The 15,469-nt window shown below is 49.3% G+C and overlaps 1 protein-coding gene across 4 annotated transcripts in view; it reads right to left on the bottom strand.

The window, feature by feature from the left end:
* Positions 1–10,443: 10,443 nt before the first annotated feature.
* VPS8 (VPS8, CORVET complex subunit) overlaps positions 10,444–15,469 on the bottom strand; it is a 193,963-nt gene continuing 188,937 nt past the window's right edge. For 3 of the 4 annotated variants that reach the window (XM_019503787.1, XM_019503790.1, XM_019503789.1), the window contains 2 exons: positions 14,050–14,130; positions 10,444–11,267 (listed from right to left, as the gene is read on the bottom strand). In XM_019503787.1, coding sequence (XP_019359332.1) covers positions 11,118–11,267; positions 14,050–14,130 — 231 coding nt within the window. In that variant the 3' untranslated portion in view covers positions 10,444–11,117. The remainder of the gene's footprint in view (positions 11,268–14,049; positions 14,131–15,469) is intronic. The other variant, XM_019503788.1, reaches the window with a different exon arrangement.

The raw sequence follows: 15,469 nt of genomic DNA, 5'->3' as shown, positions 1-15,469 counted from the left end.
GCATTTTTGATGATTCTTCCTGAGATGTAGCTCCTTGCATTTGTCAGCACTTAATTTCATCCTACTAGTGCTAGCCCAGTTTTCCAATCCAGCTAATCTAGGCCTCAGGGGGTTAGGCATCATTTCAGTGGGGTGGAGAGAGGTTGAGGAGCTAAACGTTGGTTTTAAAATGGGAGTTAAGCAGCTCTTAGGTGCCTAAGACCTTTTGTGGATCTAGCGCTAAGCCCTTCCCTTTCTCCCAGTTGTGTCACGAGGTTTCCTCTCTTCTGAGGTTCCGGTGGCTGTTTCTGCTATGCCTACAACCTGCGGCTAGGGCCTGGGCACTTGAAAGCCAGTACTCAGCCTCAGCAGAAGTCCATCACCACTGTCTAAGGGTCCCTCCCCTGGCTCAGTCCAAGTAAAATGTGGCTACCCAACCCACCTTGGCCTCCACCTGCACACTGACCCTATGTTCTGCCTCAGACCTCACTTGCATAGAACTGGGCTCATATTGTACCAGCAGATTTCAGCAGGGTTTCCACAAAGACAAGAGTGGGCAGTCCATCCACCTGCTTCTATTAAATCATCTCCCCAGTTCTATTAAGTGAGTGCACAAGTTGGGGATGCGGGTTTCTGCTCACATTTGTGACAGCTGACCACAGTCATTGATCCTGATGCTTCTCCTGACTCCATCACTTCCTCTGGGCTCTTCTAGCAGTAGCTCTTCTGGAAGCCTTTGAGGGTGACCAACGTAATGGGAAGGGTTGCACTTGGGAAGGAGAGGTGCCTTTATTTTCTTGTTCTTTCCTTGAGGATTTTGTTTTTCCTACCTGTCATTGTAGCAAAGAGGACCTTACCGATGGCTGGAATGGGGAAATCAGAAATAAAATGTTTATTGCGAAAAATGCTTGGACAGAAGACAAGCAGGGGCTGTAGAAGGAGCTCGATAACTGACTTCCCTAAATTACCCTGGTCTCTCTAGGCCCCATTGCAATCTCAGGCTAAGTCAATGTCAACAAGGAGGGTGTTGCAGTAGATTAGATAACCTCTTGATGTCCCTGCTGGCCCTGGCTGACTGAGATTCTCTGCTGCGGGGAACTGTCTCTAAGGGCCCCATCTCAGACACACCAGCAAAGCAGCTTCACTGATGGCTGGTTATCCACAGAGTCCCGAAGAATCATGCTCACCAGTAAAACTCACCATGTGTATCAGTGCATGCAGGCCTGGACTGGGAGCTTTTCAGGAAGAGTTTGTTTCATTTGCCATCCTGCCGTGCACAAAACAGCCTGGAAGTAAGTGGCTGAAGCTGTATCATGAAGCATACGCACAAGCGGGGTGGATTAGAGTTGCCAAGGCAACTTGCAATTTGCATTTCCTGACTTTCAAGTGTCTTGACTTTGATTGGTAAAGTGCTTGCACCTGCATGGCTGACCTGGAAAAGCCAGGTGGTATTAGTCAGAGATTATTAGATTGAAGAGTTAGGCACATCTTGACTCTGGTAGGTGCCACAGCTTCTGGAGTAACATAAAAGGGTTAGGCAGTGCTGGCATTCCCCAGACACCTTCCACGTACCAGCTTTCCTCCTGTGTGAGGTGGGATGGCCCATGTGCGTGTTAGGTGTTTGTATCTGGGTCACACCACCAGAAAATCCCAGCAGCTCTGCTCCCTGAGGCACTGGATGGGCAGAACCAAGGCTCTAAGCTCTGCTAATGCCAACTTTCCCCTTCCCACCCAACCTTTCCCTGCCCCTTCCAGCACCTAACTCATGGGATGCTGCTCTTTTTCTTGCCTTCCCCCCCTGCAGTGGTGCTTGATAACTGAGCATCTTTGACAGCCTCTGTAGCAGCACTTGTCTCAAGGAATTACTTTTCAATACAAACCATGCACTTAAATCGGGGCCTTGAAACAGGGCTTACAGTACTGAGGGCACGTACATGAGGGAAGGTCCACCTCATTTTGCCCTTCTCTCCTGCCTGTGTCCGTGCAGCCGCCTCCCCTGGACTGGGGACAATCATCAGCCGTTCTATCAGCAACTGATCAGCAGCTGAAAAAAACAGGGCTAGTCCAGCTAGCATAAGAGAAGACTGGTGTTGTCAATCCAACCTGTTGCCTTTTCCGACAGGATGATGAGTGGAGTTGAGAGGCTATACTTGGACTTCTCAAAGGCATTTGACTTAGTACCACACTACAAGCTGATGAAAAACGTTCATTTTATGGTGTTAACAGGGCACATGGTAGATTGATTATAAACTGCCTCGTACACAGGCTTCACCGTGTAGTCGTTAACGGGAAGGCCGCAGCCAGCAGGGCCGTTTCACAAAGGGACCTCAAGGGGTTGGCTCCTGCTCCAACAGTATTTATTTTTATGGGCAATCCAGACAATGATGCACTAGCTTTGCAGGCTCGCAGGGCTGGCTGGGGCAGTAAATAATTGGAATGGCAATGTGAGCTGAGTCCCCTGGTTAAGGGGTCACGATTCAGTGAGATGAATTTTAACACCATCCAGTCCTGTTGAGGAACAGGAACAGCGGGTACACCTAAAGGACAGGGGGCTGCCTTAGAAAGCAGAGACTCAGAGAAGGATGTCAGGGCTGTGACAGATAATGGTTTCAACGTGAGCTCTCAGGGACGTGCTGCGGGGGAAAGGTGGATGTGGAGCACCAGCAGACTATGCCTGTGCATCTGGGAAGTGCTGAGCTGGTGCTGAGACCTGTCCAGTTCTGGTGACATCATTCCTGTGGTGAGGACAACATGCTGGAGAGAGGTTCAAGAGGGACACACAAGCAAGCCATCACACCATGCAGCTCCAGCCATTTGTCCTATGAAAAAGGCCTTGGAGAGGTGACCTGCTCACTATGTGCACTGCTGGCCCTCTGGAGACCTCCGATAACACAGGCTCCTCCAGTCTTGCTGACAAGGGCCCAGTGTGACCCAGTGAGGAAAACTGGAGTCAGACAAACTCATCCTTGAAATCAGGTGCAATTGCCTAGTGGTGAGGGTGGATACATGCTGAAGTAGCTTTCCCAGTGCCTGTGCTCAGATGCATCTTGAGAACTTCATCGCCACATTGTTGGGTTAATCATAGGCAAGCAGGAACAGATGCGCAGAGCGCATTCAAGGACGTGCCTTCCTAGAAGCACTGGGGATGTGAGGTAGACATGCCCTGAGCCCCCACACTCATCCCAGTCCCACTCGTGCTTTGGGGACAACGATGCTTGCAGTGCTCTCAACATCTGCAGCTCTGTATGAAGGCAATGGGCAGCATCATTTCTCATGCTTCAGGGTTTCAGTCATTCACCTAGAGATGGAAGACAGGAATCCGCCCCCCAGTGCAAACTTGGACACACATTCTGAGGTCTGGGGTCTTTTTTGGTCTTCCTTTGAAGCATCAGCAAGTGACCGTAGCTAGAGACAGGCCACCAGACAAGGCAAACCAGAGTGCTGCAGAGGCACAGAACATGCTCGCTCTCTCAAATTCCTGGTAGGTGCTTCTAATTCTCACTCAGGATCAAGCTAACAGCCAAATTCAGGGTGGAGAAAGAATCTTCTCCCAGAACAAAATACTGAGATCATCTAAGCCTGTCCCACCTAACTAGCCAGTTGCCATTGCAGAGGATGGAACATTGGCCTCTTCCAGTCTCTGCCTGTGAAACACAATTTAGTACCCTAAGAACACCTTTGGCTTTGGTTTGACTAAACACTTTGGGCTCAATAAAATGTATCTGGGTGAAACCCAATGGCCTGTGATGGTCAGACAAGATGAACAGAACTCCCATCTGGCCATGAATAGCCCAGGCTGCCAAAGGGATCATCCACCCACCCCCAAACCATCTGCAGCAAGAAGACAAAAGTGTTACAGACCCAACACATTGATCCGAGCTGAATAGAAATGTCTTTGAAATTACTTAGCTGAACTGGCTGCGAGTGGGAGATGTGACCCTTTAATGCAGAGAGACAGAGGCTAAAAGGGCATTTCAGCACAGCGAGCTTGAGAGGCCTTTCATCTGGAAATAGCAGGAATGCCTTTTTGTCTCCTGCGCTACCACAGCAGCACATTAGCATGTGACGCTCCCCTCCTTGAACATGAAAGGGCTGGACTCTTTCCCCATCACGCCTGGCAATTAGCAGGCGGCTTATTATTCAGCCTAATGTAGGGGGAAAAACATAGCTTAGTTAAAGTTTTATCAGAGCTGCCTTCCCTCTCGCCTGTATAATTAATTGTGTCTGAGAACTGCATGCACAGACACACACACACTTTCCTGATATTATGCTTCTGTGCATCAGATGTCCTCTGCATTGCAAAGACTACTGGGCTCAACCCCTGCAACCCCATGGCAGGGCTGTGCTTGCATCTGGTCCTCACAGTCCAGGGACCAGAATCACCAGCTGTGGCTGCTGCTCACACCCATGCCTCTAGCACTCAGCAGGACCACAGCAGGGGTGAGTTTTGCTGTCTAACTGCCTCAGGACCAAAGGCTCTTCCCATCATGGTTTTGCAATCTGATTACACAACACCATGGGTATGTGGCCATATACCTGTGCCCACACACACATGCATGTACGCTACAACACTATACAGTCTACACCTGTGTATATGGGACACATCTTCATATACCACATAGGAAGATAATTAATTGCCAGACTCCCACTAAGCTAAATATGCACAGGGAGGGGAAAAAAGAAAACCTGACAGTGGAATTTCTCTTCTCATTCCCACCCAGTGCATCTGTCATAGCATCGTAGACTTAGAAAGGACCTTAAGGGACTAGTTCAAGCCCTAGCACCAATGTTGGCTGCCTTGTTCCTGAACCATCCAAGACAGCTGCTTGCTGCCTGTCTAGCCTCTCCTTGAAAATCTCTAATGAAGGAGATCTCCTAGCAGCTCTGGCCAATGGGTTCCTGACAACTACGACATTTTTCCTAAATTTAATCTATATCTGTTCTGCTGCTGTTCAAACCCATTGCTTTTCATCCTGAACTCAGCTTCTTTATGGCAGCCATTCAAGTATTTGAAAACTGCTATCAACGTCCTCACCTTGATCTCCTTTTCTCCAGACTAAACCTACCTAGCTCTCACACCCTTTCCTCCTATGGCTTGTATCCCAATTCCTTTATCAGTTGCGTCTCTTGCCTTCGGAGTCCCTCCAGCTTCTTTGCAGCCTTGTTAAAATATGGTGCCCAAAACTGGATGCAGTCGAGCTGTAACCAGCACTGAGTAGGTGTGGCGGAGCACCATCAATGTGCTCGCTACTTCAAGGGCTTGTGCAGGCTGCAGACAAGCCTGCAAGTGGAGTGGCAAAGGGACACCCTCCTCTTCCCCAGAAGTATTTTAAGGGGGGACATGTGTGGAGGCACACCTTTGGGTGCTTGACACTTTTAAGGGCTTGAGCAGGCTGAGAGGCAGCCTGCAGGTGACAGCAGAGGCAATTGGGTGGTCACATGACAGCCAGGAGGCTACCTTATTGAAGCAGGGCTGAGCAACCACAGTATAAGAGCTGGCCCTGACGAGCAGAGCCAACAGTTAATGCAGGGATGATGCTGAAATAGCATCACCCAGCTGGAGCTCTTCTGCTCCCAGGAACATGCTGGAGGTCAGGGCAGGAGCTATAGGGATGGAGGAGGTTCCTAGGGACTCAGTGGGGTCCCAAGTCCTGAGGAAATGGCTCTGGGTCTAAGGAGAGCTAGGCCAGCCTAGGAAGGGGCTTAGAGAGTGTGAGCCTACTGAGGGGCTGGGCAAGGCCCTGATTAGAACTGGCTGGGACTGAGGCCAGGGGCTCAGATGAGTCCAGCGAAGTAAATGGCTGCCAGATAGAAGATCTCTGGGACACGAGGCAGGTCTGGTGGGAGTTGATGGCTGTATGGTAGGGCCCAAGGGGGGACCTCTGCTGAGTAGGGAGGTCAGCTGCTGCCAGACTGATCCGCACACTCTCGATTGGTCAATGCAAGGGGGCCAGGGCTGACAAGCTGAAGGGCACGGAAGCCCACTGCGAGGGGCAGGCCAGGGTTGCGGACAGCTACTGGCACCCCGGCTGGCCTGGAGGCAGGGCCAGAGCTTAACAGAGGCTGGAGGTTCCTTTGATTGGAGGGAGTGGGAGGGACATCACTGCTGAGAGAGGACAGGAGGTCAGCCAGCAAGCAGGCTGGTATGAAGGAGGCTGAAGTTCAGCCACCAGATGGGAGGTAGCCTACAAGGGGCCTGAGAGTAAAGGGGCCAATGACTGAGAGCAGGCTATGAGATGGTGGCTGCAGCAGAGTGCCCAGGAGTGAGTAGTCCAGGGAAAACATCCCAGAGCCCAGTGAGAGAAGGAAAGACCAGGGCAGGTTGACCTGTGGTGGTCCTGGGGCATGACCTAAAACTACACCCTGCTGGGGGAGCATGGTATGGGGGCTGCTAGTAGCAGGGCAGTCCCCAGGAAATGCCACACCAGTGCCTCCCTAGTGAAAGCCAATGAGGTGCCAGAAAGCCTCAGCCCCCACTGCTTTGTGCGTGACTCTGTGAAGGGGAAAGGCTAAGAGAGTGCACCTTGAGAGAAAAGCAACAGGCTTGGGCAATAATACGGAGGCCAGGAAAGCCTGAGGCCCAATGCCGAAGAGTGAGGCTTGGGCAACAACACAGGGGCCAGAAAGGCCCAAGGCCTAAATGACAGTGGGGCTTAGTGGGAAGCCTAAAGGAGAATGAGGTCCAGGTATGTCAGATGCCTGAGGCCTAAGTGGGCCATAGGCCAAGAGTGGGGTCCAGGCATGTCGGCAGACACCCAAGCCCCACGAGGCCTAAAGCCCTGCAGCCCCAGTGAGGGGGTAGGGAGGGAAGGGCAAAGAGCCTAATAAGAGGCAAGAAGTCCAGAGTGAGGGGGCATGTGGCCAAAGTAGCACCATCACCTCCTATGGCTTGCATACAACACTGCTGTTAATACAGCCCAAAATTGAGACTATCACAGGCGACTTATGGCAAAAGCCTTACTGAAGTGCAGGGATATTAGGTCCTATTGCTTTTGCCTCAACCAACAAGTTATCTGCCTAGAATAGGACATCAAGTTGGTTTGGCATGATTTGGTCACCAAATCAACACTAGCTGTGAACGTGCATCCCTTTTCTCTTCCAGAGTTTTTACAAACAAGGTAATTTATAATTTGGTGTGGTAACTTGCCACGTGACCAAGCTAGCATTCCCTGTATTTTCCTTTCCCCCCTTTTAAAGATGGACACTATGTTAGTCCTTCTCCAAGCCTCTGGGACCTCACCTGTTGTCCATGACCTTGAGAATACTGTTAGCAGTCGCTCCGAAATATCTTCAGCTCGTTCTGTCTGCACCTTGGGATGCATTTCTTCAGGCTCAGCTAGTATCATTCAAGGTTGTCAAAAGTTTGGCCACCCAAACTGAGGGAGAAGGACCTCATTAAGCTTGCAGGCTCCAAAGAGCTGGTGGCACCTACCTTGAGATGAAGGCCTTTGCTTGTTATCCTGTCATGGTTTCTTGAATGTTTGTTGGGGGAAAGGGGAGGATTTATGCGTAATTCTAACATTATAAAAGCTTAAGTCTGTCTGTAACACGTTATTCATGCTCTGATTGGCTGACGGAAACAGCCAATCGGAGTGCTCCAAGTGTGGGGGAACGCTGCCATGATTGCGAAGCCATGCCGAGAACCAGATAGAGGGTGGGAGAGCCAAGGCCAGTGCTGGCCTTGGCTCTCCCACCCCACTCCCTGCAAGAGGCAGAACAGCGGCAGCACGGGGCGTTAGTTGGTGGCACTCCATCCCAGCCCCCCCACCGTCATTCTTGACTGGCAATTGGCTAGTATTTAAAGAAAGCCACAGACCCTCTATAGGAGAGGGGGCTATGGGCAAAGAATAGAGGGCTATGGGTGTGAGGTTATTATCATCATCATTAGTATTAATAACAGCTCTCTTTTTGTTTTCTAATTCCCTTCACAAGTTGCATCTCATTCTTCACCCTCACTTTCCCAACTGCTTTGAGGAAATTCTGCTACTCCTTTGTACACTGCCACAATGACTTCCACATCCACAAACAGCCTGTATGTTTCCTTTGATTTCCCGGCAGCTAAGAAACTCCTGATGTGACCAAATAAGTCTCCCGCTGGTCTTATGTGGTTTGGTACCGAACCTCCACTACACTGCCCTTTAGGCCCCTGCTACACGTTACTTATATTACGCAATTAACTGGTTAATCGTGCAATAAATTTAGACTGGCCACACATGCAAAGTAATGACCACACGATAAAAAATTATTCTTCAGGTATAAATCAAGCCAACTAGCTTTGAACACAGTGCTTGAAAATATGCAACAACTCTATAGCTGGTTTCTATTCAGCTTTCATTTGAACATGTAGCAGGGCCCCTAGGAACTGCCAGGACCCCTTCAGCTCCTCTGTCCATGGGATGTTGCCTACTAATTCTGTAGAAGCACAGTTCGATAATCTTGGCTACTCCAGTGTCCTTTGGAATCGAACTGCTGAAATCTGACCACCCTCTACTGGGAACTGCTGATCACAGGGGAAAGATACTTTCAGTGACTGACTCATGCCCTCTCCAGAGGTTGACAGAGGGCAAAGAGGATATCGATTCCTTCTGGGAGGCATACAGCAGTTAAAAAGGTCATACAAGCTCCTCAGATCGTAACCAATGTACACACACGTGCATCTGTACCCAGCTGCAACCACGATGCATTTGCACCAACATCACGTTCTGCTCTACATTTGCCTCAGTATTTCATGTCATGCACATTTTCATCACTCCTTTATCTTTAATGCACGTTCCCCCCTACCCTCCCAGTTCTCTCCTGCACAAGCCCAGCACCCGGGTGTTGAGCACAGGGCCTAGATTTGGAGCCTGGGACCTTCCTCTCTCTAGTCACAGTTAACCCTGTACAATTCAAAGACACCTATTCTGATGGCCAGGGAGATCTGGAGCACATGGGCAGGGCTGAAGAGGGAGCTTATGCCTGACAGCTCTGAGCTCAGAGCACCTCATGCTCCCATCTGCCACAGCAGGTGCTGCACCCAGGCCTTCTCCCCCAACCTCCATGTCCCAAGACCACACATTTGCTTTTTCCTCACTTCTTGTGCTGCCCCCCCATCCCCAGCACCAGGCAGGGAGCATCTCCCTGAAAGAAGAAAGGGATTGGCCAACAAGGGGAGGGAAAGGAGACATACTTCTGGGAAGGACATTTCCCAGGTTGTAGGGGGAAGAGAGGGGAATGTTCTCACAGGAGCAGACAATGACAGTCCTCCTCTGTAGGGCTTCCCTACCAGAATCTAACAGTACATGTACCATGGGACAAGACATGGCTGGCTTTCATTCTCACCCCTGGGACACAGGCATCAGTATCCTCAGCCCATCTATTTAATTTCTTCTTCCAGCCTGGACAGTAACAGCACTCCTTGGGGACAGATCTACACCTTAGTTGGCACAGCAGTGTCTGTTTTTTCTGGGTAAGTGACTGTGCTAATAGTCTCACTTTGCAGGCCCCACGTCATGAATGAGGAAGGGAAGCACTTGATACGTTACTATTGACCTCCCAGCTCAGATCCAACTTCAGCAGGCTGGTTTCTGTCCCATGTGAAGTATAATCTGCAGCATTTTACAATGGACTGATCCCTGCAGTGGGCATGTGTTTGGTTTAAAGAAAAGTCTACTCACCTGGTGCTGTTCCACTGCAGGCAAGGCCTCATAGTCAAGCCAGAAGTGCCAGGGCTGAGGTATTTTTGGTACCGGTAAAGTCACGGTACTCTGCCAGCTACTAGAAATGTTATAATGTTCACCCAAACTAGAGTACCAACTTGGTGCCCCTGGAAAGGGACAGCTCTTTCCATGTCCTCAGTAAGACAAACCCCTCTTGCTTCTACACCTGACCCTGTTCTTTGGGCATGGTGTTTGGGAGCTTTCCTAGGCCAGGGAATACACAGATATGATCAAGTCCTCCAGCACTGTCAAGCCATCAACTGCATCTGCACTCACCCTCCCAGAGGGGACTGGGGAAGAAGAGATATTCTGTTACAGTTACAGCCTCATATGTCGGGAAGGAAAGGCTGAAAAAGGAGCAATCAGTCCTGCTTTGGGGTAACTCATGTACAGGTCATTGAGTTAAAAGATGGGGGTGGAAAGGAACATTAAGTCCTTTTCATGTAAAGCATGGTCTTAGAAGCAGCCAGCCCAATATCTATACAGCTGGTATAATACTTCTGCTCTGTTGGACATGGAAGAAGGCTGTGCAAATGCTAGCACCAAACCAGATCAGGAATCAGCCAATACAAAGTACCCAGGACTAGAGGTTGCATCTTCCAAACCAGCTGGATGGGATACTGCCACGCATCTTCTGCTACCAAACTTTTGATTAATGGCAATGAGAAGAACCATCATCTCCAGAGCTGCGCCTGTCAAAACAACCCTTCTGCCCCCTCTCTCCTGCGCGAGTGGCTTAAACGGCTGTTCATCAGGACTGCAGAACTTAAAGGACAGGATTGTTTTAATTATTATCATTACTAAATGGAATTTCACAGGAGTGTTGCACACAAGTCCTCCCAGACACACACTCATCACCCCTCCCAGGTCCACAGTGCTCCATGCAGTGAAACCACCCACTTCTATCTGATCCATTATTCTGTATTTGCAAACTCCTTATGAGGCAGGAATTTCTTTCCTCTGCTGCTTTTACTGATACTGAAATTCAGCTCAAGTTAATTATCCACTCCCCCCATATGTGTTAAGGCAGCAGCTCAAGACATGCTGACTTGGCATGTGGGACGGTATGTATTCTCTCGGAATAAGAATGGACGTGGTACGGATTCCAGGCATTTGGGTGAACTCTGACTGGAGAAACAGTGGCTCCAGGGATTAGTACAGCTGCCCCAAGACCTTGTTCTTGTCACTGATGGATTTGCCAAAGAGTTCATAGCTTTCAGAGGACAAAGAGGCTGACAGAGGGATCCTAATAGAGATGGCCTATTGTTATAAACCCGCTGATCACAAAGCAGCGTCACAAAATGAAGTCATGTTTGCACAGACCCGCAAATCTGAACAAGCATGACAGATCTCTGCATCAGTCACTCAGTCTCTTGCATCGATGGCAGGAATTGTCCCACAGTGCTCTGCAGCCGTCATGGGCCTCACCAGGGAAGACGGCTACTCCTCTGTGAACGGAGGGGGAGCAAGGTGCAGCTGGAAATTCTCATTCTGGAAAACGCTGCTCAGGGCAGAGTCGCCTTGCGAGATGCTGAGTGGCCCGGGCCTTTCCCCACCACGACTCCGGGACAGCTCTGTCAGGAGAGCCAACTGGGAGACAAAAGAAATGTGTCACTCACTACCCCAGGGCCTGAGCAGTCCTCACAGAAGTTAGCAAGGCCAGTACATCACCAAGGACAGCAGCCAAGGCTTTTCAGTTCTCCTGTGTGGCAGGAAGAGGCCTTTCTATGGGCTCACGCTGCTCATTTAAGTGTACTGTGAAGATCTGTTTTCCCCTTCCTCCAAGGTATCTGCTGCCATTGGCCACAGCCCAGAGCAGGAGCTGGGTCATGTCAGCATGGCAAGCTGATGTACTGTACAGTACGATTTGAGCAACAATGTCCACCCGTCCCTGCCCCCCCACCATTGTGTGGTACCTGCTGGAGAACCACCCCTAACCACTCTCACAGCCACCTATGGGGATGCCCTCAAGGAGAGTGGAAGCTGACATGGACCAGGTCTGGGAAGGGGTCAACACCCTGACCAGAAGCACTCCTGCATCAGCAGACAGGGAAAGGGGAGGGGGCCCAAGGGAAGCCTCTCCTGTGACCATGCAAGGAGAAGTTACACACTGCTCCTGTGACTGCGGATAGACACACAGGGCTTCTGCAGACCAAGGAGGCATCTCTGGGGTGATGGGACTCAACAGGATAAAAGAGCTGGGGCAGCTGCAGAGCACAGAGGGGTGGAGGTCTTGCTCCATAAACCACAGCAGACCTGATCGGGGAGCAGCTCTGGTGCAACTAACTGGGCCCAGAGGAAGGCAGCATCTCCTGGAGCCATCAAGCAGGGCATTATCATTTGGCCACACCACCCCTAGGCAGCTCTCCCTTGGCTCAAACTCTCCAGGCCTACCAGGGGTTATGACTGCCCTTCACTGTATGGGGGGGAAATGGGGACATATGCCCCTGCATCTAGAGAGCTGTCAGGAGCACCTAAGTTTTGTACCCATATGAACATTTGACCCCTTCTTTGAAGCTAGGACCAGGATCCTTTGCTGACAGCTGCTGACAGAAAGCAAGTGGAGATGGCGTATTAATGTGTATGACGCAGCTAGAATTGGTATCAGTCTTCTGGTGACAGAAACTGGCCCTGTAAAAAACACTTCCGTGTCAGACGTGACAGCATGGGGGTGTCATTTCACACGTGTGTTGTCCCTGAAAAGCAGCCTCTTCATCACAGCATCACATCTGCGCTGGGGGCAGACCTTCTGTGTCAAGGTACTGTTAGCAATGCACGCAGAGCCTCTTGCCACAAGCTGCCCATGGGAGCGTAGCCTGCCTCAGCAGACTTGCAAACCTGTTTGGGGCCCTTGGAAGGAAGCAACTGGCCAGAGAGATGCAGGAGCAAAGGAGGCTCAGCTGTTAACAGGCTGCTTAGGGAAGCCCTCTTTACCCACAGCAGGGGCACCATTTCTCCACCAGCAGGGCTGGCTTCTCCTCTTCGCTCCATACCCTCCTGGACTGGACTTGACTGGGCCCTGGCTGGCACTAGGGGCACTTCTACATGTGCTCTAGGGCTGGGTGGGGGGCAGTGCTTTAATTTGAGTGGCTCTAAGAGCCGCTCTAATTAAAGCACCGCCACATCTCATGCATCAGCGTCCCCACACTTAAAAATGGGGGTGAGGGGCACCAACTAAAGCTCATTCAACAAACTTTAGTTTAAGCACCCCCACCATCATTTTCAAGCATGGATACTCTCTGATACATGAGATGCAGGAGGCTGCTGGAGAGAGATAATTGCCATGCTGCTACTGAGGTCAATCCGTCGAGTCTGCTCTGATGCGCTGGAATTCCAGTGCATGCTCATGTATAAGCACCCCAGGAGACCAGAGATAGGCAAAATCTTAGGACTGACTATCTATAGATCAAGTCACTGGCTCGTAAAGCATGTCTCAACCCTCAGGCTGGGACAGCAGGTGTGTAGAGAGCATCCCTGGCATCGCTACCTCATCTGCCACTAGCTTGGAAGAATCTTCCTTGAGAGGACAGTTCAGTTTTGCAACAGCTCTTTACTGTACGTTGCACAGTAGGGGAGGAGAACAGGGGCAGGTATTGTGCGAGCACCCATCACCAGTCCCTTCACACCATTTGAAGCAGCCTCTGCCCCTCACAGCAGCATTATCTGGTCTCTCATGTTGTCTGCTTGCTTCCTGGGTTTGAATTCCCTAGGAACTCTGCTCCCATGCAAACTTCACCCTTAAAACACACCCTCTTCCCATCGTCCTGGCTTCCTAGCTTACCATCTAAGTGTCCAACCTCCTCCTAACTCCACAGTGCCTGGCCTGGCTGGTCTATCTAGAAACCCAGGTTGGGTTTTTTCTGTTTAAACATTTCTCCATAGCCTGTAGGCAAACTGCCCTGTGCAGTCTTCAAAAGGTTTCTGATGAAAATAAACCTATTCTTTAGCAACAGTGTCAGTCACTTATGCCTGTGTGCTGTGAGAGGGCAAAAATATCCTTCCTCTTCCTTTGTGGTGAGCATGGTGCTAATGAATCTTTGTCAGACCAAGGAGGGGAGGACAGAGATGATATCCTGGTGCCTCCCCTTTTTCCTCTGCCATCAGCATGCTGAGACAAGGCTGGAGTGTTCAATTACAGCCTGAAGAAGGGTGTTTGTGCCTGAAAACTTGCAAAGAACAATTTTTCCCGCTATTTAGTTGATCGAGTAAAAGATATCACATCTACCCAAAGAACCTTGTCTGCCAAGTACAGCCAGGGCTTTCTACTCCTCTCCTGCTCTGTGATACACACAAGTGTTCTTCTCAGAGCATTTTCCCCAAACCCCTGATCAATTAAAAAAGAAAAAAAAAAAAAAAAAGGAAGCCACTTTACCCTGGAGGTTCCTCGGTAAAGTCGGCAGAGTTGATCAAAGGCCTGGATTTGTTGGGGATCCAATGCAGACTCTGAACTTGCCTGAAAAACAAAGTGACCAGGTTGCGAAAAACAGAACAAAACCAAATGAGATTAAAATTCAAACTACATGCTAGGCATTTAGACTGATGAATGTCACAAGGTTGAAACAGCCAGCCTACAGCTCAGTATCTTTAGATAGAGGACACACTGCCTTTGCTTCAGGTCATTGTTCTGGGTTCTTTATTTGTTCTGCAAACCAAGTAATACAAGGCTTTAAGTGCACTGAGAGCTGTGGTAATGACAAACCCGGATGATCAGTAATGCATACTTACTGCAGTGCATAATGCATGTTCCCAAATTGCTTTATAAACATTAAATTAATATTCCAGGAAGAGAAGATGGACTATTCGGTGTGGTTATAGGCTCTTCTCTTATTAAATAATAATATGTTTCTATATTAAAACTTTTCTGCTTGTGTTCTAAAGCAATATGGTTATCTATAAGATGTACTGAGAGCTAAGGATAACAAACACTCCTCATTAGCAATGACCTGATGTAAGCTAGTAGGCTATAAAAATAAATTCCAGGAGAACTAACTATTCATATACAAGACTCCAAATTTCTAAAAAAAAAAATTAAAATAAAAATGTTTTATTTATTTACTTATTTTTAAATACAATGAGCAGCCACCAGTTTTTGAATTTCCCCGATTTGAGGTCACCTCAAGTCTCTTTGGAGATGAAATGGCAAGTCATAGCAACAGCTCATGCCAGATCAGAAAAACCACTAATGTCATTCCCCCTAAAGAAGGGATGGTGCCTGGAATGTCTCAAAGACACTGAGAGTGCTCCCATTAATTTCAAGGGGCCAGGATCACCTTACCCTAAACAAAAGGTGCCCCAATAATGCTAGACACCCATACTTTGCTGTTTGTGGGGGCATGTGCACAGGAAGGGAAATGTATGCCAAAAAATCTATTGTGAGAGTAGGAAGTGCATCCTCTCGCATAAGCATTCCAATTGAGGGTCACAACGCATTTGTCACTTATGGAACGTGTTTCATATTCATCACAAGTTATTTTACATTTAAAATAGCCCTTTTCCCAACTGCTCTGCACACATTAACTTTCACAATACCTTTTAGAGGAAGTGCAAGATGCCATAACATTTTCCGCACGTGTAACCACTGGCAAAGTGGTTTAAAAGCCTGCCCAGAAAGCATGGAGCAGGTCAGTAGCAGCGCTGAAAGAAAACCCAGGGCACCGGCTACCGGTGCCCTACTTGAACCCATCATTTCCCCATGAAAATACATGTGGAACCAGCAAGTCAATCATTACAGCACAGCCCAAATTAGGACATCCAGACATCCACACAATCTGATTTTTTTTTTTTTTTTTTTT

The sequence above is a fragment of the Gavialis gangeticus genome, unplaced genomic scaffold (assembly GCF_001723915.1).
Source record: "Gavialis gangeticus isolate Ggan-Ray unplaced genomic scaffold, GavGan_comp1, whole genome shotgun sequence".
Lineage (NCBI taxonomy): Eukaryota > Metazoa > Chordata > Crocodylia > Gavialidae > Gavialis > Gavialis gangeticus.
The sequence above is the reverse complement of the archived record's forward strand: the minus strand, read 5'-3'. Positions and strand labels throughout refer to the sequence as shown.